The 25,349-nt window shown below is 45.7% G+C and overlaps 1 protein-coding gene across 6 annotated transcripts in view; it reads right to left on the reverse strand.

The window, feature by feature from the left end:
- LCMT1 (leucine carboxyl methyltransferase 1) overlaps positions 1 to 25,349 on the reverse strand; it is a 68,801-nt gene that overhangs the window by 39,710 nt on the left and 3,742 nt on the right. For 4 of the 6 annotated variants that reach the window (XM_086375257.1, XM_086375254.1, XM_086375256.1 and 1 more), the window contains exon 2: positions 1,163 to 1,254. The exons of the other annotated variants lie outside the window; for them this stretch is intronic. Coding sequence is in view for 1 of the 4 variants with exons in the window: in XM_086375252.1 (XP_086231378.1) it covers positions 1,163 to 1,254 (92 nt within the window). In the remaining 3 variants the exon portion in view is untranslated. The remainder of the gene's footprint in view (positions 1 to 1,162; positions 1,255 to 25,349) is intronic. 6 annotated transcript variants of the gene reach the window in all.

A 25,349-nucleotide genomic window follows, 5' to 3' on the forward strand; every position in this document is an offset into this window, starting at 1 on the left:
AAGCATGGAGTCTTAACCGCTGGACTGCTAGGGAAATGCCTCTAGTAAATCATCTTTATTGTATTCTGCAGAATATTATCCGCAATGGATTCAATTTGAGGAAACAATGTCCTCACCTCAGATCTTTGGGGAGTGCTCTCCTCCTGGGCTGGAGGTCCCCAGTCTAGACATGTGGACCCGGGAGGGGAAGAAGGAAGGAGGCTGCCACACGGCCCAGGGCTATGAAGAAGAGCGGCTGCCTGCCTCCAGAACATTCCCTGGGAAATCCATCTGGACAGCGGCAGAGGCGGGCTTCAGGAAGGCCTCTTGGCCAGGCCTCGCCCAGGCTAACTGCTGCCCAATTCTACCCTCAGTTCAACGTTAACTACCAAGTCCTGCTCTTTAGGAACCACTATTTACACATTTCTTTGCAGTTCTTACAGAGCCCACCTACAGGACCCATGTTTAGGGCCAAGATTCCCCTACCCACAAGAATCATGGTCAGTGGTCAATTTTTCAATCTGGCTGCAACTAAGTCACATTCCTGTCTCAAATCCTTTGACTTCCTTGCTGGAAATTACTTGCGGAACCTAACAGTGTTACTAACAAAAGAGGGCAACAACAACAAAAATAACCCCCTATATGAACAGACAGCTCTCAGTAAAAGACATGTAAGTGGCTTTTAAACACAGAATAATGAGTTTCAACCACACCTTAAAATAAGAGGAATGTAAAACACCATTTTTCATGTACCAGAAGGCAATGGCACCCCACTCCAGAACTCTTGGCTGGAAAATCCCATGGACGGAGGAGCCTGGAAGGCTGCAGTCCATGGGGTAGCTGAGGGTTGGACACAACTGAGCGACTTCACTTTCAATTTTCACTTTCCTGCTTTGGAGAAGGAAATGGCAACCCACTCCAGTGTTCTTGCCTGGAGAATCCCAGGGACAGGGGAGCCTGGTGGGCTGCCGTCTATGGGGTCATACAGAGTCGGACACGACTGAAGTGACTTAGCAGCAGCAGGGGAATAAAGATTAAAAGTTTCATAACACACTGTGCTGGTGTGGAAGTTGGGAAACGAGCACTCTGGTGGAGATAGTACACCCCAGAACTCTCTTTTTAAGAATGAATTCCTAGAACCCCAGGGATTCATGAGATGTAGGGAAGGGAGCTGGGCACTTGCCTCGGTTAATTTCAGGTGCCTTCCTCTCTTTAGAGAGTCTCACCAAATGCTGGATGTAAGGGTCCTGCCAGTAGCCAATGCTCACTGCAAACCTGAAAGAGATGAAAAAGGAAACAGGTGATTAGAGAGAAGGGTCAGGCCAGGTTCCATGGGCAAGTTCCCAGGAACCAGGTCAAGGATCCAAAGATTCATCTCTGGCCAAAGCATGCAACTGGAGGTTATCATAATAAGCGAAGTCAGAACAAGAAAGATAAACAGCACGTGATATCACTAACAAGTGGAATCTAAACTATGACACAAATGAACCTATCTATGAAACAGAAACGTTTGCTGACAAAGGTCCGTCTAGTCAAGGCCATGGTTTTTCCAGTAGTCATGTTTGGATATGAGCTGAACTATAGAGAAAGCTGAGCACCAAAGAACTGATGCTTTTGAACTGTGGTATTGGAGAAGACTCCTAAGAGTCCCTTGGACTGCAAGGAGTTCCAACCAGTCAATCCTAAAGGAAATCAGTCCTGAATACTCATTGGAAGGACTGATGCTGAAGCTGAAACTCCAATACGTTGACTACTTGATGCAAAGAACTGACTCAATGGAAAAGACCCTGATGCTGGGGAAGACTGAAGGCAGAAGGAGAAGGGGACGACAGAGGATGAGATGGTTGGATGGCATCACCGACTTGATGGACATGAGTTTGAGCAAGCTCCGGGAGTTGGTGATGGACAGGGAGGCCTGGTGTGCTGCAGTCCATAGGGTCGCAAAGAGTCGGACAGACTGAGCGACTGAACTGAACTGAACTGACTGAAACAGCAACTAAGCTCACCTCATATCTCATACAGCTCTTTGAACATTTATTCACACAGCAAACTCCCTGGCCGGAGCTAGTCAGGTAACTCTGTCCAAACAAGAGTTTTGTGTCCAGGGGAAGGGAGACCCAAAAATAAATAGCAAATATCACTAGTAACTACCAAAGTATTTCTCCTGACTCTGTCAGTCCTTTCATGTCCCTTAAGGAGGCTGTAGTGGAGAAACCAGGAACAAATAAAGCAGCTACAACTTGGAAAGTGCCAGGGTAGCCTAAAGGTTCTCAACCCTAGTCTACACTACAAGCAATGATAGACGCTGTGTTCCAAGCCTGGGAGCTAAAGCCCTGATTACCATTGGAAATCTCCTGGCAAACATAAGTGGAACCAGCCTCAGGATAAATGAGAAGTCAGGGAAGGAATCTGGATCTCTAGGGCCATACCACACCCCCCAGGGGCCCAGAGCCTTCTCTACCACACAAGGAAAATTTAGTGAGATAATAAATGTCTTTACCACTTACATCAAATTGAGTCAGGCTTCTGTTACTTACAACCTTAAGCATCCTAAGTGATATCCTGCATGATACATCCACTCCACATTGCCTGGTAAGTAAGCTGACACTTAGAGCGTGTGTGTGTGTGTGTGTGTGTGTGGTGTCACCCAATTAAGTTCTAAGCTCCCAGATGCACAAATTACATCTTTTCTTTTCTTCATACCTACCAACAAGGTTTATGGGCTCAGTCGCTCAGTCATGTCCAGTTCTTTGTGACCCCATTGACTGTAGCCCCACCAGGCTCCTCTGTCCATGGGATTTCCCAGGCAAGAATACTGGAGTGGGTTGCCATTTCCTACTCCAGGGGATCATCCCAACCCAGGGATCAAACCCATGTCTCCTGAGTCTCCTGCACTGGCAGGTACATTCTTTACCACTGCGCCACCTGGGAAGCCCCTACCAACAAGGCTTACTGCTGCCTTAATGGCAACAGCTGCTGAAGTCTGGACAAACATGCCCCCCAGTCTCCTGCACCCATGTCTGCACATCCAAAGGCATTCTCAAGGAAGCACATATGAGAAACACCCAAAATACTAAGGAACACAATTTGCTAAAAGCCCAGACTGTCCAAGGAGAACAGCATACCGAGTTTTACAAAGCAAAGTTGCTCAGTTGTCTAAAACAGTGATTCTCAGGAATTCCCTGGAGGTCCAGTGCTTAGGTGGAGAAGGCAATGGCACCGCACTCCAGTGCTCTTGCCTGGAAAATCCCATGAACGGAGGAGCCTGGTAGGCTGCAATCCATGGGGTTGTGAAGAGTCGGACACGACTGAGAGACTTCACTTTCGATTTTCACTTTCATGCATTGGAGCAGGAAATGGCAACACACTCCAGTGTTCTTGCCTGGAGAATCCCAGGGACGGGGGAGCCTGGTGGGCTGCTGACTATGGGGTCGCACAGAGTCGGACACGACTGAAGCGACTTAGCAGCAGTAGCCAGTATTGAGGACTTCACTGCTCAAGGCGAGGATTCAATTCCTGATTGGGGAACTAAGGCACGAATCTCAGCCAATAAAAGTAGTGCTTTTTGAACAATGAGTTGTGACCCATTCATATCACAAAATCAATGTAATAGTTTGCAAATCTCCATTTTAAAAAATGAAGTAGAACACAGTAAAGCAGAAAATAGCAGCATCATACTATCTTGGAGAAGTCAGGGCTGTTTTTGTGAAACTTTTGTTTCAATGTGTGTTGGGTATATAAGCCCTCTGAAAAAAGTGTTCTTGAGAACTCCCTGGCGGTCCAGCGGTAGACTTGCAACTCTGAGCTTCCACTGCAACAGACATAGGTTCAATCCCTGGTGGGGGAACTAAGATACCACAAGCAAACAATTACCAAAAAGAAAAAGAAAAAAGAAACACTGATTTAGGAATCATTTCTCGCCATCTAGTGGTAAAAGTCATATGTGCAGTTGCAGCAAGATGGGTAGATGATGTAGATGTGATGAGAATACAGGTCAAACTGTTCCTGCCCCACATCCAGGGCAAGAATCCTGTTGACAATACAGAACCACTGTTGACTACTCCCCACAGAGAAGGCACTCGCCCCACCACCAAGAAGCTCAAACTGCTGAAAAGCCGATCAATTTGCCTCCCTCTAAGTGTTCCCTGCTGGAGTCATTAGTGGCCTCTTGGATAACAAGGAGCAGTTTCTATTCCTTCCAACTCTGCATTATCAGTCGATTTAATACTATTGATTCAGTCCAGCAATGTTTATTGAGAGTCTAGCAGTATTTGTTGTCTGCTAAGTGCCGGGCATTGGATTACAGTGGTGAACAAAACAGAGAAGCGACAGAGAGAGATCACGACAAACGAGGGAAGTAATTATATGGTGAATGGAGGAGCTATAGTAGAGGTTAAAGGGAAAGCCTCTCTTACAGGGCATGGCTGAGCTGAGTCCTAGAGAATTAGGGAAGGGCAGCTGTGCAAAAGGCATTCAAGACAGGAGGAACTGCAGGGAGAAACGCTCGGGGGTGGGGGTGGATGTGGAATGTGGAAGCAGGAAATAGGGAGGGCTGGAGGAGAGTAAGAAAACAGGAGAAACTGGAGAGGAGGTTGGAGAGAGCAGACTCAGGTCATACAGGGCCTGGCAGGAGCCTGGGATGGATCCCCACAGCACATGGGGCGTGGTCAGTGATGTCTGGCAGTACAAAAAGGTGGGGCGAGGCATGGACACAAGCCAAGGACCTCCCCCCAATCACTTGGGGAGACACATGGACACAACCCAAGGACCCCTGATCACTAGTTCCCATGACTCCTGCTTCCTAAGGTTACCATCACATGTCTCTCCCCAGTCCTCAAATCCAGATGACTGCCAGTGGTTACCATGCCTCGGAGTTAAAAAGGATCTCACAGCTTAGCCTGGGAGAGCAGCCAAGATAAAAAGACTAACACACTGCTGGCAAGAGGAAAGAAGAGGGAGCTGCTGGGCGCTGCTCCTGGGAAGTCCGAAGGGAGGTGAGCACCGTGATTCAGGATCTACAGGCCGCCAAGGCAGCTGAGCAGGTAACAGTCACCTACACAATCAGTACCAACCAGTCATCTATAACAGGAACTAGGGGACTTTCCCTGATGGTCCAGCGGTTAAGACTCCACACCCCCAATGCAGCGGAACTAAGATCCCACAGGCTGCATAGGGCGGCTGGAAAAAAAAAAAAAAAAACCAAAAGAACTGGGCACGGCAAGAGGTTCATAAAACGTAGACTATATTTCGTCATATCTAAGACACCATCAATTTCAAGATTGAAAAAATAAATTAAAAAAACACTACCAGCGAATGTTTCTTTTTTAATTGCTTAGAATTTTACTTTTGTAATTATTGAAAAAGCTCCTTTATTGGGCCAGAGTGTCATCATCTCCCTCTGTCTTGTACAGACAGAAAAAAGTGTGAGGTAAGCTGGCTAAGCCCTCACTTTCAGGATGTCTGTGCCTTTCCACACAATACTGACCTCTGTGTCACCAAGGGCATTGGTGAGGATGTACTTCTTTCCTTTAATATTTGTTGATTTATTTATTTTGCCTGTGCTGGGTCTTCACTGCTGCTCTCGGCTTGCCTCTGGCTGCAGAAAGCACATGCCACTCTCTAGTTGTGCAGGAGCTTCTCACTGCAGTGGCTTCTCCTGTTGCAGAGCCTGGGCTCCAGGCGTGCGAGCTTCAGTAGTTGTGGCTCCCGGATTCTAGAACACAGGCTCAATAGTCGTGCACACGGGCTTAGTTGCTCCATGGCATGTGGGATCTTCCTGGATCAGGGATTGAACCCATGTCCCCTGCATTGGCAGGCAGAGTCTCAACCACTGAGCTACCAGGGAAGCCCCTAAGGGTGCATTTCTTAAGAGATCTCCAACATTCTCTCTGAGATTTTCTTCCAAGCAGCTGACCCTCAACCTGGAAGTTTGGCTACTGGCTCTTTCTTGATCTCATCAGAAGATATTAAGGAATGATTTTCAACAGCAAACAGGATTTGTGTCTTTCTTCAAATGGCCTTAAAAGGTAGGTGGACTAAAGCACCGGGGGCTGTGGTCACAGCTTTCCAACCAGGCCATGCCATCAGGAATAACCCTGTGTCTGCTTGCACAGGTAAGGACACCTCTGATGTCACTTGACAGTGACCAAAAGTAATGTTGAGAGTTAAGACACATCTGATTTCAGAAAAGTTAAAATCCAAGACCATGTGCATTACAGAATGGCTCAGATAGTACTGTCACATACACATGCATAACTGAAATCACCTAGCTGTACTGCCTGAAAATAATGTAAATCAACTATACTTCGATTTTAAAAAATAGTACAGAAGCAACCTAAGTGTCCATCACAGAGAAGATAAAGATGTGCTACATATAAACAATGGAATATTACTCAGCCATAAAAAGGAATGAAATTGGGTCATTTGTACCTATGTGGATGGACCTAGAGACTGTCACACAGAATGAAGCAGGTCAGAAAGAGAAAAACAAATATTGTGTATTAATGTATATATGTAAGGAAATGGCAACCCACTCCAGTGTTCTTGCCTGGAGAATCCCAGGGATGGCGAAGCCTGGTGGGCTGCCGTCTATGGGGTCACACAGAGTCGGACACGACTGAAGTGACTTGGCAGCAGGCAGTGGAATCTAGAAAAACGGTAGAGATGATCCTATTTGCAAAGCAGAAACAGAGACACAGACACAGAGAGCAAATGTATGGATACCAAGCAGGGGAAGGGAAGATGGTGGGAGGAACTGGGAGACTGGGACTGACATACACACACTGTTGATACTATGTATAAAATAACTAATGAGAACCTACAGTATACCACAGGGAACTCTACTTAATGCTCTGTGGTGACCTGAGTGGGAAGGAAATCCAGAAGGGAGGCGATATATGTATATGTAAGGCTGATTCATCTTGCTGTTACAGTAGAAACTAACACCACAATGTAAAGCAACTATATTCCAATGAAAAGTAACTTAAAAATAAGTAAAAAATAAAGTTTAAAAAAAAAATAGTACTGAACTGTGACGAACCACTTTGACTATAAGGGACTCACCAGATGTCAACATTTAGCAATGAAATAACTAACGAGAGGAATATCTGCCATTTTTAAATGATGCTATTCTGTTTCTTTTTAAATTAATTTTTCCCACCAAAAAATTAATATTGTCTTCACAACAAGAGCAACAGTAAGTTTGGCCATGATGCAACTGGTACCTTGTGCTGCAGCCACTGAAGCCCGAGTGCCCTAGAACCCACGCTCCACAAGAGAAGCCACTGCAGTGAGAAGGCTGCACACCACAACTGGAGAGAGCCCGAGAGCAGCGACAAAGACCCAGTGCAGCCAAAACTGAATTAATACAAAAAGAGCGACAGTAACTTTGGACTTCATAAACAAACATAAAAGCCAATTATTTCACGAGAAAAATAATGTGTAACAAGTCACAAAGTGCTAATATCCTTACAACATACAGGACTCATTAGTAAGGGAAAAAACGAGTATCACTGAAGAATGGGTAAAGGACAAAAATGAACCATTCACAAAAGAAGCAACTGGCCAGTGAACCAACAAAAAGCTCAGCCTTACTGATGATCACAAAAAAAACCAAAATGAAGATGAAAGCAAAACCAGAGAGCAGTAGTGCTCCTAACAAATCTGCAATAAAACTCTTTTTCAGTAGAACCTGGCTTTGGAGAGGGATGAGAAGAAAGGGCACCACTGTCCAAACTTGCTTCAAGGCCCTGTGGTAACAGGTACAAAAAGCCAGAGTCACGTGTGAACACAACGGCCGACAGTCCCACTTACCGGGATTTTATCCTCAGGAAATAATTAGGAATGAACACAAAGGTTTTTTTTATAAGACCACTGAACCTGGACTTACAGTATCAGGTCGACAAGATAGGCTACAAGATTACATGGCCAGGACCTCCCTACGTTTGTTAGAATGAATGCATAAGACATATAAAGTAGATAGTGAAATGTTAACAGCAGGGATCTCCCTGGTGCTGAGCACCTAGGCCTGCTGTCATGTCCATGATTGCACTCATTTCCCAAACTCAGAAAACATCCCTTCCATCTGAATATCGTGATTTCAAGTTTCAAACTCAGAATTGAAGAGTCAAAAATCTCAGATTTGGAAAGACCTGAAAGAGTCACTCAATCTTCATTCAATCCACTACTGCTTTCAAAATGTTCATGACACTCACGTACCACCTAGTCAAAGTTATATGTCTTTTTCAAAAATTTATTTTACTGAAGTGTAGCTGATTTACAATGTTATGTTAATTTCTCCTGTACAGCAAAGTGACTCAGCTATACATATATCTATTAATATATTCGTTTTCATACTCTTCTCCATTATGCTTTATCACCGGATACTGAATACAGTTCCCTGGGCTATACAGTAGGACCTTATTGCTTATCCATCCTATATATAATAGTTTGTACCTGCTAACCTCAAACTCTCAATCCTTCCCTCCCCCACACCCTCTCCCCAAAGTAATATGTCTTTAAATAAACTCAATTTTCTTAGTACTCAGCTCTGAGGTGCTACCTAATATTTCCTTCTAACACACACTGTAACAAATACGTAACTATTAACATTTAAAACATCTATCTCTGTTCCCGCCTGAAACCGTCTCATATTCCTCCCATGGGAAACAATGATCTGGCCCAACCACCTATTCATTAAAGAAACATTTATTGATTCCATGCTATTTGCATGAGTGTCAACTGCAATACTGGAAAATTCATGGAAAGTTGTGAAACGTCCTCCAACAGGGATTTCTTCATCAGAGGATTCAGGGAATGGGAAGGGACCCTCCCTGCTGTCTCAGACTAGCAGGAACAAGGCAGCGGCTGGTTTGTTTCACTTCTACAGACTCACCATGTGCTTACTGCATGCCAGGCGTTATTCACATGCCTGACAAACAGAAACAAACAGCATCCTCAAAACAACCCTAAGTAGTTTGTTCAAGCTGTGGAACCTTCACGGAAATTAACTTGACTACTTTCAGATCAGATGAGATCAGTCGCTCAGTCGTGTTCGACTCTTTGCGACCCCATGAATCTCAGCACGCCAGGCCTCCCTGTCCATCACCAACTCCCGGAGTTCACTCAGACTCATGTCCATCGAGTCAGTGATGCCATCCAGCCATCTCATCCTCTGTCGTCCCCTTCTCCTCCTGCCCCCAATCCCTCCCAGCATCAGTCTTTTCCAATGAGTCAACTCTTCGCATGAGGTGGCCAAAGTACTGGAGTTTCAGCTTTAGCATCATTCCTTCCAAAGAAATCCCAGGGCTGATCTCCTTCAGAATGGACTGGTTGGATCTCCTTGCAGTCCAAGGGACTCTCAAGAGTCTTCGCCAACACCACAGCTCAAAAGCAGCAATTCTTCGGTTCTCAGCCTTCTTCACAGTCCAACTCTCACATCCATACATGACCACAGGAAAAACCATAGCCTTGACTAGACGAACCTTTGTTGGCAAAGTAATGTCTCTGCTTTTAAATATGCTATCTAGGTTGGTCATAACTTTCCTTCCAAGGAGTAAGCATCTTTTAATTCCATGGCTGCAATCACCATCAGCAGTGATTTTGGAGCCCAGAAAAATAAAATCTGACACTGTTTCCACTGTTTCCCCATCTATTTCCCATGAAGTGATGGGACCGGATGCCATGACCTTCATTTTCTGAATCTTGAGCTTTAAGTCAACTTTTTCACTCTCCACTTTCACTTTCATCAAGAGGCTTTTGAGTTCCTCTTCACTTTCTGCCATAAGGGTGGTGTCATCTGCATATCTGAGGTTATTGATATTTCTCCCTGCAATCTTGATTCCAGCTTGTGTTTCTTCTAGTCCAGCGTTTCTCATGATGTACTCTGCATAGAAGTTAAATAAACAGGGTGACAATATACAGCCTTGACGTACTCCTTTTCCTATTTGGAACCAGTCTGTTGTTCCATGTCCAGTTCTAACTCTTGCTTCCTGACCTGCATACAAATTTCTCAAGAGGCAGATCAGGTGGTCTGGTATTCCCATCTCTTTCAGAATTTTCCACAGTTTATTGTGATCCACACAGTCAAAGGCTTTGGCATAGTCAATAAAGCAGAAATAGATGCTTTTCTGGAACTCTCTTGCTTTTTCCATGATCCAGCGGATGCTGGCAGTTTGATCTCTGGTTCCTCTGCCTTTTCTAAAACCAGTTTGAACATCAGAATTCACGGTTCACATATTGCTGAAGCCTGGCTTGGAGAATTTTGAGCATTACTTTACTAGCGTGTGAGATGAGTGCAATTGTGTGGTAGTTTGAGCATTCTTTGGCATTGCCTTTCTTTGGGATTGGAATGAAAACTGACCTTTTCCAGTCCTGTGGCCACTGCTGAGTTTTCCAAATTTGCTGGCATATTGAGTGCAGCACTTTCACAGCATCATCTTTCAGGATTTGGAATAGCTCAACTGGAATTCCATCACCTCCACTAGCTTTGTTCATAGTGATGCTTTCTAAGGCCCACTTGACTTCACATTCCATGATGTCTGGCTCTAGGTCAGTTATCACACCATCGTGATTATCTGGGTCATAAAGATCTTTTTTGTACAGTTCTTCTGTGTATTCTTGCCATCTCTTCTTAATATCTTCTGCTTTTGTTAGGTCCATACCATTTCTGTCCTTTATCGAGCCCATCTTTGCATGAAATGTTCCTTTGGTATTTCTGATTTTCTTGAAGAGATCTCTAGTCTTTCCCATTCTGTTGTTTTCCTCTATTTCTTTGCATTGATCGCTGAAGAAGGCTTTCTTATCTCTTCTTGCTATTCTTTGGAACTCTGCATTCAGATGTTTTTAATCTTTCCTTTTCTCCTTTGCTTTTCGCTTCTCTTCTTTTCACAGCTATTTGTAAAGCCTCCCCAGACAGCCATTTTACTTTTTTGCATTTCTTTTCCACAGGGATGGTCTTGATCCCTATCTCCTGTACGATGTCACGAACCTCATTCCATAGTTCATCAGGCACTCTGTCTATCAGATCTAGGCCCTTAAATCTGTTTCTCACTTCCACTGTATAATCATAAGGGATTTGATTTAGGTCATACCTGAATGGTCTAGTGGTTTTCCCTACTTTCTTCAGTTTAAGTCTGAATTTGGCAATAAGGAGTTCATGGTTTGAGCCACAGTCAGCTCCTGGTCTTGTTTTTGCTGACTGTATAGAGCTTCTCCATCTTTGGCTGCAAAGAATATAATCAATCTGATTTCGGTGTTGACCATCTGGTGATGTCCATGTATAGAGTCTTCTCTTGTGTTGTTGGAAGAGGGTGTTTGTTATGACCAGTGCATTTTCTCGGCAAAACTCTATTAGTCTTTGCCCTGCTTCATTCCGTATTCCAAGGCCAAATTTGCCTGTTACTCCAGGTGTTTCTTGACTTCCTACTTTTGCATTCCAGTCCCCTATAATGAAAAGGATATCTTTTTTGGGTGTTAGTTCTAAAAGGTCTTGTAGGTCTTCATAGAGCCATTCAACTTCAGCTTCTTCAGCGTTGCTGGTTGGGGCATAGACTTGGATTACTGTGATATTGAATGGTTTGCCTTGGAAATGAACAGAGATCATTCTGTTGTCTTTGAGATTGCATCCAAGTACTGCATTTCGGACTCTCTTGTTGACCATGATGGCCACTCCATTTCTTGTTGACCATGATGGCCACTGCAGGGATTCCTGCCCGCAGTAGTAGATATAATGGTCATCTGAGTTAAATTCACCCATTCCAGTCCATTTCAGTTTGCTGATTCCTAGAATGTCGACATTCACTCTTGCCATCTCTTGTTTGACCACTTCCAATTTGCCTTGATTCATGGACCTGACATTCCAGGTTCCTATGCAATATTGCTCTTTACAGCATCGGACCTTGCTTCTATCACCAGTCACATCCACAGCTGGGTATTCTTTTGCTTTGGCTCCATCCCTTCATTCTTTGTGGAGTTATTTCTCCACTGATCTCCAGTAGCATATTGGGCACCTAACTGACCTGGGGAGTTTCTCTTTCAGTATCCTATCATTTTGCCTTTTCATACTGTTCATGGGGTTCTCAAGGCAAGAATACTGAAGTGGTTTGCCATTCCCTTCTCCAGTGGACCACATTCTGTCAGATCTCTCCACCATGACCCACCCGTCTTGGGTTGCCCCATGGGCATGGCTTAGTTTCATTGAGTTAGACAAGGCTGTGGTCCTAGTGTGATTAGATTGACTAGTTTTCTGTGAGTATGGTTTCAGTGTGTTTGCCCTCTGATGCCCTCTTGCAACACCTACCGTCTTACTTGGGTTTCTCTTACCTTGGGCGTGGGGTATCTCTTCACTGCTACTCCAGCAAAGCGCAGCCATTGCTCCTTACCTTGGACGAGGGGTATCTCCTCACCGCCACCCTTCCTGACCTTCAACGTGGGATAGCTCCTCTAGGCCCTCCTGCGCCCACGCAGCTTACAAACCTACTTACCCACGTGGATTCAGACCCCACCCCCAACGTTTCTGGGCTTCCCCAGTGGCTCACTGGTAAAGAATCTGCCTGCAAGGCAGGAAACACAGGAGTTGCAGGTTCAATCTTAGGGTCAGGAAGATCCCCTGGAGGAGGGCATGGCAACTCACTCCAGTATTCTCCCCTGGAGAATCCCAAGGACAGAGGAGCCTGGAGGGCTACAGTCCATAGGGTTGCAAAGAGTTGGACACAACTGAAGTAACTGAGCATGCACGCCCACCCAATGTTTCAGGTGCTTAAATAGTACGAATTTGTCATGTGTGTGTGTGTTTGTGTATTGTTTAACTACTTATAGATGTATATGTATGTGAAAGCTGCTCAGTTGTGTTTGACTCTGCAACCCCATGGACTACACAGTCCATGGGATTCTCCAGGTGAGAATACTGGATTGGGTAGCCATTCCCTTCGGGAGATCTTCCCAACCCAGAAATCAAACCCAGGTCTCCCACATTGCAGATTCTTTACCAGCTGAGCCATGAGAGAAGCCCATAGATGCATATGTAGCTATGTAATTCCATATATATGCAATTGCAACAACAACAACAACAAAAATCAATGAGTATTCTCAGCATTAATTTCCAAGTTTGGGGGACTTTCCTGGTGGTCCAGTGGCTAGGACTCTGCACTCCCAATGCAGGGAGCCCAGGTTCAATCCCTGGTCAGAGAACTAGATCCCACATGCCTCAACTAAGAGTTCTCATGCCACAACTAAAAAAATAGATCCCTTGTGCCACAACTAAGACCCAGCACAGCCAAAAAATACATAATTTAAAATATTTCTTTAAAAATTTTTTCAAGTTTGGCATTTTTCTTTTTTTTTTTTTTTAAGCAGAGAAAGGTTTATTACAGGGCCAAGCAAGAACAGGTGGCTCGTGCTTAAAAAAACCTGAACTCTTCAGTTAGGGATTTTAACTGTACACTGCTTGTGGTCTTTAAGTGAAAGAGTTAGTCGCTCAGTTGTGTCTGACTCTGCAACCCCATGGACTGTAGCCCGACAAGCTCCTCTGTCCATGGAATTCCCCAGGGAGAACACTGGAATGGGTAGCCATTCCCTTCTCCAGAGGATCTTCCCAATACAGGGATCCAACCCAGGTCTCCTGCATTGCAGGCAGATTTTTTACTGTCAGAGCCACCAGGGAAGCCCTGTGGTCTTTAAGATACTGCTCTAATTTTTAAATTCATTGTTGTTCTTTTACATCTTTTAGTTGCAGTTTTTGGTTTCTATTTCCTGTTGGTTTCATTCTTGGTTTATAAATGGAAGACAGGAAGTAAAGTCTTGAGGCTGATAGACTCTGTACCTAAACAGAGTCTGGATTCGCTTCCTTCTTGGGAACTCTGGAAAGCTTGCTGCTTTCCTGAGTAGATCGGCAGACCTTAAGGGATCAATTACCTGAAAAACTGGGTCTGAGTAACTAAGAAGACTCACAAGATAGTTTCCTCCCAAAGGAGACTACTGGCATGGCCTCTTGGCTTCATGTAACATCTAATTACTTTACAAGGAGTAATATGATCTACAATCTACTGTCTTGCTTGTAAGAAGTCATTGAATAGTGGGCAAAGTGTAAACGGAAAAGGAACCTACATTTACAGAGAGTGAAATAAGTAGGAGAATCAAGTCAGTCCCCTTGGTGTAATGTCCCATATCTAACTTTTTAACAACAATCAAAAAAAAAAAAACAGAAAATGTAATTAATATAACACAGAACATAGTAACAGGATGCCATGGACCTGAATAATGCTAAGTTTTTAACTAACTCCAAGTCAAAACCCTAGCCAGCTTTTTTTTTTTAAGAAACTAACAATTGATTCTACAATGGAAACACAAAGGATCTAAAATAGCCCAAACAAATCTTCAAAAGAAGAGTGAAGTTGGAGAACTAAAACTGCTTAATACTACTTAATTTTAAGACCCACTATAAAACTGAAGTAATCAAAACAGTGTGGTCTCAGCATAAAGGTGGAAAAATAGATCGATGAGACAGAAATAGACCTATACCAGTGCTGCCAGTTGGTTTTTTTACCCAGAGTGCCAAGGCAGCTCACTTTCCTACATGTTGGGCTTCCCTGGTGGCTCAGTCGGTAAAGAATCTACCTGCAATGCAGGAGACCAGGTTTCGATCCCCAAGTTGGGAAGGTCCCCTAGAAAAGGAAATGGCAACCCACTCCAGTATTCTTGCCTGGACAATGGACAGAGGAGCCTGGCAGGCTACAGTGCAGAGGGTTGCAAACAGTTGGTCACAATTTAGTGACAAAATGACCACACACACCACCACATTTTCCTATATGTGTATGTATATTTAAAACACATCCATCTAAAAAAGGATCTCTATCCAAAATATATAATGAACTCTAACAAGTCAAAATCAACATTACCATCATCAACAAAAATAGGAAAGGGCTTTAATAGGTAATTCACAAATGACGATGTAGGAATAGCCAATAAGTATACATCTGTCACCAAGGAAATGCCATTTAAGGCCATAATGAAATGCTATTGCATACCCACTGATGAATGTTAAACGAGGATATGGAGCAACCAGAGCTTTGACACATTGCTGGTGGGAAGTATAATCTGATAAACCACTTTGGAAATTAGTCTGCAGTTAAATGAATACTCACCCTATGACTAACCAATTCTACTCTTGGATCCAAGAGAAATTTAAGGTTTATGTAAGAATGTTCATTGCAGTCCATTCAGAATGGCCGAAAACTAGACACAACTCTAATGTTCACCATCGGCTGAATGGATGAACAAATCATGGTGTATTCACACAGCACACAAAGGAGCAAGCCATTTTACACTGACAAAGATTCTCCTTGACCAAACTCTAGCCAGGATCCACTGAGCACTCCTGGACTAGACCTCGATCTTGGCCTACAATATAAAGACCTGAGCAAACAACAGAGTTTCTAACAGCTCAAGGCCACACCCCTAAGGATGTCTCCAATCCCCCTTAGGGTGTGGACCTGAGAAAACTCAAGAAGAATTTACTGTTTGTTCCAGGCAACACCTGAAGATAGAGCCTTGCTGTCTCCCAGTTAGCAAATCCAGATAGTTTCACATGGACTAATCCCTTTTTCACACTTTCTATAATTTTTCTCTGATTCTACTGACTCCTGGCTCGTTCCCCTGCTTCCTCCCTCATTCTCCCCTTAGATACCCTCTATACAAATCAGAGTTGAATTCAGTTCATGCTGGATTCTTTTCCCTGTTGCAATAGTTATTACTTATTAAAATATCTGACTTTACCACTTTAACTGGCATCCAGCTTTATCTTTGACAATGTGCACAACATGGATGAATCTCAAAGACCATCTTGAGTGAAAGAAGACACAAAAAGAATGCATTTTGTATGATTCCATTTATATGACATTCTAGAATTGGGAAACCCGTGAGAGCCCAAATCAGAAAAATGGTTGCTGGGTTACCAACCATCTCTAGTTGGTGAAGAGACCAACTAGAGATACAAGGGAACTTTCTGGAGTCTCAGACGTATTTTATATCTTGTTTCAGGTGGTGGTACACAGATATCTGCAACTGCCAACACTCGTCAAACTGAGTGTCTTACTCTGTATAAATTATCTCCCTCTCCTTGCCACCCTTCTAACAACATCTGAGGGAGCTTTCCTTGGTTCAGTTCAGTTCAGTTTAGTCGCTCAGTCGTGTCCGACTCTTTGCGACCCCATGAATCACAGCACGCCAGGCCTCCCTGTCGCTCAGTGGTAAAGAATCCGCCTGCCAATGCAGGAGATGCAGGTTTGAGCCCTGATCTGGAAAGATCCCACGTGCTGCAGAGCAACTAAGCCCGTGTGCCACAACTACTGAGCCTGTGCTCTGGGGCCCAGGCTCGGCAACAAGAGAATCCACCACTGTGAGAAGCCGTGCACCGCAACTAGAGAGTAGCCGCCACTCGCTGCAACTACGGAAAAGCCTGCATAGCAACAAACACCCAGCACAGCCAAAAGTAAATAAAATTATAAAAAACGGTCTTTAAAAAATATGACTATCTGAGGAAATTCTCGAGGGGAAAAAGATGAAGGATGTAGCACATCCTCCAAGTCCCTTCTGCGATACGCACTCGCCCCCTTGCCTAAGAGGACCCCAATGTGGTTTGAAGCAGCAATCTGCCCTATTGGGTGCACACTTTCCTGCACCCAGAAGCGGAGCCGTGTGTCCTAACCTTAGCTGATGAGAAGTACATGGAAGTCTACAGGGTAGGCCTTCCCAAAAAAGCTACTGCTTTCCTGATGAAAAGGGACAGTTTCAGACACAAAATGTGTCTCTTGCTAGCATTCCTTCATTTTCCTTCTTCCTAAACCACAGCTGCTCAAATGGACTTAGAAAATTCTGATAACCCTGCTATAAATCTACCCTTACCCTGTGAAGCAAGCTATGGAAGCTCTGAATCAATTCACAACTGTATAATTTTGTTACTCAGAAGTTTTCAGACATAAAAATGAAAAAAAAATTTTCAACTACAAGAATGACATATGCATTCAGTTCAGTTCAGTCGCTCAGTCGTGTCTGACTCTCTGCAACCCCATGAATCACAGCACGCCAGGCCTCCCTGTCCATCACCAACTCCCGGAGTTCACTCAAATTCATGTAAATCGAGTCGGTGATGCCATCCAGCCATCTCATCCTCTGTCATCCCCTTCTCCTCCTGCCCCCAATCCCTCGCAGCATCAGGGTCTTTTCCAATGAGTCAACTCTTCGCATGCGGTGGCCAAAGTACTGGAGTTTCAGCTTTAGCATCATTCCTTCCAAAGAAATCCCAGGGCTGATCTCCTTCAGAATGGACTGGTTGGATCTCCTTGCAGTCCAAGGGACTCTCAAGAGTCTTTTCCAACACCACAGTTCGAAAGCATCAATTCTTCAGTGCTCAGCATTACTGCATTTGGTATATGATACAAAGGACATTTCAAATCAATGGGGAAAATACAGACCACTCAACAGATGGTGTAGGGACAACTGGCTAATAATTAGATACAAAATTAAGGTAAGGCTTTCCCTGGTGATCTAGTGGTTAATAATCTGCCTTGTAATTCAGGGGACACTGGCTTGATCCCTGGTCTGGGAAGATCCCACATGCTGCAGGGCAACTAAGTCCAGGTGCCAAAACTACTGAGCCCAAGTGCCTAGAGCCTACAAGCCACAACTGCTGAACCCACAGGCAGCAACTACTGAAGCCCTCATGCCCAGAGTCCATGCTCCGTGACAACAGAAGCCACTGTAATGAGACGCCTGTGCACGGCAGCTAGAGAGCAGTCCCCGCTCGCCCACAACCAGAGAAAGCCCATGCACAGCAAGGAAGACTCAGGGAAGCCAAATAAATAAGCTTTGAAAAAAATAAGTTAAAACTGCTATCTTATGATGTACAAAATAATAAAGATAGATGAATGATCTAACCATAAAGCCAAAGCCACAGAAGTGCTAAAAGAAAATGCTATAAGGATTGAGAATGGCCTTTCAAAGCTTTACCCAAAAACCACAAGACATAAAGTTACATTGTTAAGACTCTACAACCTGAAGAGTCACCATTTCTGTATTATGAAATGGACAGTACAAGCTACACTGAAAAAGACAAGCAACAGCTTGAAAGAGAACACTGCAACAAACAGCGAAGCATCAGATCACTATTGCAGATACAAAAGGTCCTTACAAATCAGTAATAAAAATACAAATAACCAAACAAAAACAAAACAACAACCCAGTAGGGCAGTGACATCGAGAGTGGATTCGCACTATAAATATCCATGAGTGTGAGCAGACAGACAATGCTCAGCCTCACTTGTGATTTTAGAAATGCAAATTAAAAATAGGAAAGCAGCCTGGCATTTGCCTTCAAAATATTTCAGGTCAGAAGCTGGGCCCTGCTCTCTGGGGTATAGCTGTAAAGATGCAGTCAGTAGGCTGGTCAGGCCAGGGCCCTCAGGAAAACACCGGCTTTCCTAAGAGGTGATCCTGTGACCTGCTTTCATGACCATGGTGGTCGGGGGGTTAGGGGGGTGGATTTTTGGATTCAGTTGAGAAATCAAATGAACTTCTACAATTTGCACAACAGACTTTCAGTCTTACAGCCCCTGGTCTGGTTTCTAACAGACTGCTGAAAACCAGCAGAGCACAACACCAGAATTCTAAGACCACATTAGGAAGTATCATCTTGAGCACTTGTATTCAGGTCTAATCATTTTCTAGGGAAGGAAATGGCAACTCACTCCAGTATTCTTGCTTGGGGTAATCCCGTGGACAGAGGAACCTCGTGGGCCACAGTCTATGGAGTCGAAAAGAGTCGGACCCGACTTAGTGGCTGAGCGTTAACCACTTTAACCATCCGACACATGCTTACTATATGTCTATACTGTGAAGGGCACTAAAGTAGACAGGTCCCTGCTTTGTTTTCATTCTGAGGAAAGACAAACACTAAACAACATGTCTGAACTACACCTGGGCCGATTCCCACCAAGAACACACAGTGTCCCAAGAACGTGGGACGGGGCTCTATCTTGTCTGCAGGTACCTGAGAGGCCTCCTTGAAGAAGCCACATCTGACACAAGCCAAAAGCCTCCGTGCCATCTATGACTCCTGTCCTACTGTATATCTGATTCGTCAATACACTCATGACTCCTCAGTCTTATCAGCTCAGCCTTCAGTGTATCCAGAATCATGGATTCCCAGCGTCTCTACCACTACAATCCTCATCCAAGCCCCCAGCATCTGACTTGAGCTATTCCGAGAGCACGTCTCCCTGCCTCCATGCTGCCTCCTACAGCCTGTTCTCAACACAGACGCTGAGAGGATCCTGTTCCACCCCAAGACGGTGGACGTCTTCCATTCCAAGGCCCCCAGCAGCTCCCATCTCGCTGACACTGGAAGCTGGGTCCTCACAAGAGCTCCTCTCCTCCTCTTTCACCCGGGTCTTTCTACTCCTGGACCAGCCGGGCCAGCTCCTGCCCCAAGGCCTTCGTACCCTCTGCCTGGGACACTGCTTCCCCAGCTGTCCATCCTAGGGCTCACTTCCTCCCCAGCACTGACCTGCTTCCCCCATTACATGCCCCACAAGAGTGCCGCCTGTGCCTGCTTCATTCACTTCTACATCGTCACTACCACAGGGCCTCCGTAAACCGAGCAGGGTCTCAATAAAGAACATCGGGTGGAGAAATTAGTCTGAAGGATGATGTGGAGCTGATCAGACAAGGGAGGGAGGGAGAAAGCATTTTGGGAGAGGTTGGCCTGCTCAAAGGCCCCAGGGGAGGCAGGCACAGGGCACGCTGGAGGAACTGAGAGGGAGGTAGAGAGAAGGGCAAGAGTTAGGGGAAGCAAAATTGGAGAAGCAGGGTGGAGCAGGCAGAGCTGGGTGGACCACGTGAGGAACTTCGCTATTTTTCTAACAGCGATAGCGGGTGTGCGCTCAGTCGTGTCCGACTCTTTGCAACCCCATGGGCTGAGGCCCGCCAGGATCCTCTGTCCATGGAATTTTCCAGGCAAGAATACTGGAGTGGGTTGCCATTTCCTACTCTAGCAATAAAAAGCCATTAAACCAGGGAGTGACATGGGCTTGGGCATCTTTCCCAAACTTCTGGCTTTGGTGTGAGAACTGTATTTGGGGAGGGAAGCACCACTGGGGAGCTCAACTGGCAGATTAGTGCCCTGGTTCAAATCACAGATGACTGTGGACTGAGACAGCAGCTGTGGAGGTGGAGGAAACATATTCCAGAAATATTTTCCAGGTACATTCTAAGGTCTGAGTAATTGATCGCAGAGAGGGTAAGTGAAAGGGCAGTTCCATGATGACTCCAATCTTTTTCACTCGTGAGCCAAGTGGAAAGGGGCACCATCCACTGACTTGGGGGCAGGGGGCGGGGGAGGGATGGCTTGTCACAAAATTGAGGAAGATGATCTAGAGTGCGGTTTCGGAAATAATGTACTTGAGGTCATTCTGAAAGTGAAAGTTGCTTGGTTGTGTCTGCCCCCCCATGGACTGTAACTGGCCAAGCTCCTCTCTGCATGGAATTCTCCAGGCCAGAATACTGGAGTGGGTAGCCATTCCCTTCTCCAGGGGATCTTCCCAACCCAGGGATCGAACCCAGGTCTCCGGCACTGGAGGCAGATTCTTTACCAGATGAGCTACCGGAAGCCCGAGGTCATTCTGAGACCACCAAACAGAGATTTCCGGTTGGCAGGGATAGATCTGGAGCGTGATTTGATAAGGAAAGGTGAGGTGTGTCCTATCACCAAGTGTCACGTTTTACCTTGTGGCGGAAGGAGAATCAAAAAGGTTCAAGTAATAAAGTAACAGGGTAACATTTGTGATTCTAAAAAATCACCCCGGCCATGGCATAAACACTTGGGAAAGGGGAGGTGGCCAGACTAGAAGCGGGCAAGACAATAAGGACGTTCGGTGCCAGGTCAGGAGAGCAAGGGCTACGGCCAACAGGAAGAAAACGGAACAGACTTTCCATCCGTTGCCAGCCTGTCTCCCCCACAGCTGCTGGGGACTTTTCTTTAAATTTTTATTTAGCTTTGACTGGGCTAGGTCTTCAAGGCTGCTCGCAGGCTTTCTCGAGTTGCAGCAAGCCGGCTTCTCGTTGCAGTGGCTTTTCTTGTTGCAAAGCACGGGACCTAGAATGTGGACTCAGTAGTTGCAGCTCACAGGCCTAGCTGCCCACAGCACGGGGGATCCTCCTGAAGCAGGGATCGAACCCATGTCTCCTGCACTGGCAGGCATTCTTAACCACTGGACCACCAAGGAAGGCCCTGGGGATTTTTCTAAAACACAAACTCAGAGCATGTCAGTTCCCCCACTTTAAAACCCTCAGGACCTCTCCTGCTTTGTTCTCTGACAACCTCTCCAGAATTCTTTCTACCTAGACCCCACCAGCGGAGAAGGCAATGGCAACCACTCCAGTACTCTTGCCTGGAAAATCCCGTGGACGGAGGAGCCTGGTAGGCTGCAGTCCATGGGGTCACTACAGTCCAACACGACTGAGCGACTTCACTTTCACTTTTCACTTTCAGGCATTGGAGAAGGAGATGGCAACCCACTCCAGTGTTCTTGCCTGGAGAATCCCAGGGACCGGGGAGCCTGGTGGGCTGCTGTCTCTGGGGTTGCACAGAGTTGGACACGACTGATGTGACTTAGCAGTAGCAGACCCCACCAGAGGTCAAGTTCCCCTAACACTTCAATCTCAAGAGCTTCGATCTCTATGCTCTTCGACGTCTCTTATTTTCTTCTGCCTGGCCAACACCTATCTTTCTAAGACTCAACTCCTCCCTGATGAAAATAAAGAAAAGTGGTACTAACCCCCAGGAGAGGGCCTGGCGCCACGAGCCAGGCTTCACTGCTGTTAGATGCTTGCCTGGTGCTCACAGAGGCCACGCTGTCCTCCGGTTGGACAGAAACAATCTCACAGGACGACCTGCACAAGGTCACACTAAAACAGTGACGAAGTGAGACAAAACCAGGACTCCTTCATCATTTTGTCCAAACAAAACCAAGGCCCGCTGCAGGGTCCCAAGTACTCCTCTCCCCCAGCTGATGCTGAGTGACTGTAGCTTCTTTATTAACTACAGCTTGTCTGACTCTAGTCACGCCTTCTTTTTTTTTTTATAAATTTTGCAATTTATTTTAATTCTTTTTTGGGGGGGAGTTTATTTATTTCAGGCTGTGCTAGGTCTTCATTGTTTTGCACAGGCTTTCTCTAGTTGCACTGAGCAGGGGCTACTCTCTGATGCCGTGCTCGGGCTTCTCATTGTGGTGGCTTCTCCTGTTGCACAGCGTGGGCTCTACGTGCACAGCGTGGGCTCTACGTGCACAGCGTTCAGCAGCTGTGGCGCCCAGGCTTACTTGTTCCGCAGCATGCGGGATCTTCCTGGACCAGGGATCAAACCCGTGTCCCCTGCACTGGCGGGTGGACTCTTATCCACTAGGGAAGTCTGTCACATCTCCTCGAAAAGACTAAGCTACCTACGCAATCACACAACTGTCTCTACCTCTTGTGAACACCCAATCCTGGGCAAATCCCTGCTTCCTTGAAACACCCCCCACCAAATTATCCAACCAAAGCCTAAATCCTATAAGTTCTTTCTAACACCCCTTATGGAGAGACCCCCAAGCTCCCCATGAGGTGAGCTCTCTATCACGAGAATGAGTCATTAAATCCGTTTACCATAAAAAGGAACAAAATTGTGCCATTTGCAGAGATGTGGATGGACCTAGAGACTGTCATACACAGTGAAGTCAGAGAGAGAAAAATAAATACCGTATATTAATGAATGTGTTGGGAATCTAGAAAAATAGTACAGATGAACCTATATGCAAAGCAGAAACAGATACAAATGTAGAGAACAAACATATGGACATCAAGGTGGGAAGAGGGGGTGGGATGGATTAGGAGACTGGCATACAGACACTACTATGTATAAAACAGACAAATAATGAGAGCCCACTGTATAGCGCAGGGAGCTCTACTCAGTGCTCTGTGGTGATCTAAATAGGAAGGAAATCCAAGAAAGAAGGGATGCACATATACACAGCTGGTTCACTACGTGGAACAGCAGAAACTAACACAGCAGTGTAAAGCTGCTATGTGTGTGCACGTGTAGTCGTGTCCAACTCTGCAACCCCCTGGACTGTAGCCTGCCAGGCTCCTCTGTCCATGGGATTTTCCCAGCAAGAATACTCAAGTGGGTTGCCAATTTCTCCTCCAGAGGATCATCCCAATGTAGGGATCAAACCCGGGTCTACCTGTGTCTCCTGCGTGGCAGGCAGGTTATTTACCACTGAGCCACCTGGGAAGCCCCTAAAGCAACGTTCAGTTCAGTTCAGTTCAGTTCAGCTGCTCAGTCGTGTCCTGCTCTTTGCAACCCCATGAACCGCAGCGCACCAGCCCTCCCTGTCCATCATCAACTCCCGGAGTTCACTCAAACTCACGTCCATCGAGCTGGTGATGCCATCCAGCCATCTCATCCTCTGTCGTCCCCCTCTCCTCCTGCCCTCAATCTTTCCCAGCATCAGAGTCTTTTCAAATGAGTCAGCTCTTTGCATCAGGTGGCTAAAGTACTGAAGTTTCAGCTTCAGCATCAGTCCTTCCAATGAACACCCAGGACTGATCTCCTTTAGGATGGACTGGTTGGATCTCCTTGCAGTCCAAGGGACTCTCAAGAGTCTTCTCCAACACCACAGTTCAAAAGCATCAATTCTTTGGCGCTCAGCTTTCTTTATAGTCCAACTCTCACATCCATACATGACCACTGGAAAAACCATAGCCTTGGCCAATGGACCTTTGTTGGCAAAGTAATGTCTCTGCTTTTGAATATGCTATCTAGGTTGGTCATAACTTTTCTTCCAAGGAGTAAGCATCTTTATATTTCATGGCTGTAGTCACCATCTGCAGTGATTTTGAAAGCAGCTATACTCCAATTAAAAGAAAAAAAAACCCTGTTTAACTAAATTAGATATATTTCTAATGGCCTCTGCTAAAGAACATTGACAACTCTCATGGTAGGAAAGGGTGGTAAAGTTTCTAGGAGGGAAGTTAACTGAGTGCCAATCTGAAGGCTTCCACTTTCTGTGACGCAATACCCTGGCATCACCCTGGTTATCTTGAGGATGAAGGAAAGGTGGAGTAAATCAAAAGTTGGAGGAAAGTGAAAAATGTCTGATTTAAGTCTCTGGAAAGTGGGAAAGGGAGCTAGCCAAAGCATCATACTGGAATGAATGAGTCAGCTCTGTAAGGGTGCAGATGAGGCTGGCTGACACGAATCCACACAGGGCCAAGTTGTCCTGCTGTGTGATTTCTACCATCAGTATTCAAGCTGGAAATGGAGAGTCTGGTTCAATCCAGGGTCTGAGTTTTACTAGGATGAAGGGCAAGGGAGATAAAGGCACTGCCAAGAGATTACCAGGGAATGGACTATGAACTCTGAGCTCAACTGACAGGCAGGAGCCTAGAGGGAAGCATCTAAAGGCTGGAGAAAACCATGGACGTCCTAGGGTTTTGAAGGCAGAACAGAAATAACTGATCAAGCATGCTGAAGAGACTGGGGTTGGAGGGTGCTGCACTGTTCATCTGTGAGGTGGTATACACAGCACCTGGAAATCCAGGGGATTATGGCAGGAATGGTAATAGAGGCGAATGAGCAGAGGTAATCACTGCAGGCGAGGTGTTCAAGAAAACAAGTGCCCTGCCTATAGGGTGGATCCTGCACACACACACTAGAAAGTCAACTATGATGATGGCATGAACTGAGGCAGAGGAAGGCTTGTGGGCCAGGTGCCCAAGTCGTCAGTGAATTAGGTGAGTAACCAGCAAACAGACAGAAAACAGTAATATGGAGGAGAGGATGCTGGGGACATGGGTCTCAAAGAAATGGGGGGAGGAGACAAAGGGCAGTAAGGACACAAATTTTGACCATCCTGATGCTAGGACCCTGGAGAAGGAAATGACAACCCACTCCAGTATTCTTGCCTGGAGGATCCCATTGACAGAGGAGCCTGGCAGGCCATAGTCCATAGGGTTGCAGAGTCACATATGACTGAAGCGACTAAGCACACACGTGTGCTAAGGCAGTCAGGGTATGAGAAAACAGAGGTATGACTTGGCTTCAAGTTAACGATGCCCCCAGGGAAGGGCCAGGGTCAGTGGAAAGAGAGGGACGGAACGACTAAAGAGAGGCTAAGGAAATAGAGGTGGCTGGTGATCAGAGTAGTAATTTCAAAGGACTCAGTGGGGACTGCAGGAGGGAGCTGGGGGTCAAAGGTAAACAAGAGTGGGGAAACTGACTGAGGGGCATGGGGCAAAGTGGGCGATAGGAGAGGAGGAATGGGGAGTGGGGATAAGTTAGC

The sequence above is a fragment of the Bos grunniens genome, chromosome 25 (genome assembly GCF_055505025.1).
Source record: "Bos grunniens cultivar Pamir isolate PY7600 chromosome 25, Bosgru_T2T1.0, whole genome shotgun sequence".
NCBI lineage: Eukaryota > Metazoa > Chordata > Mammalia > Artiodactyla > Bovidae > Bos > Bos grunniens.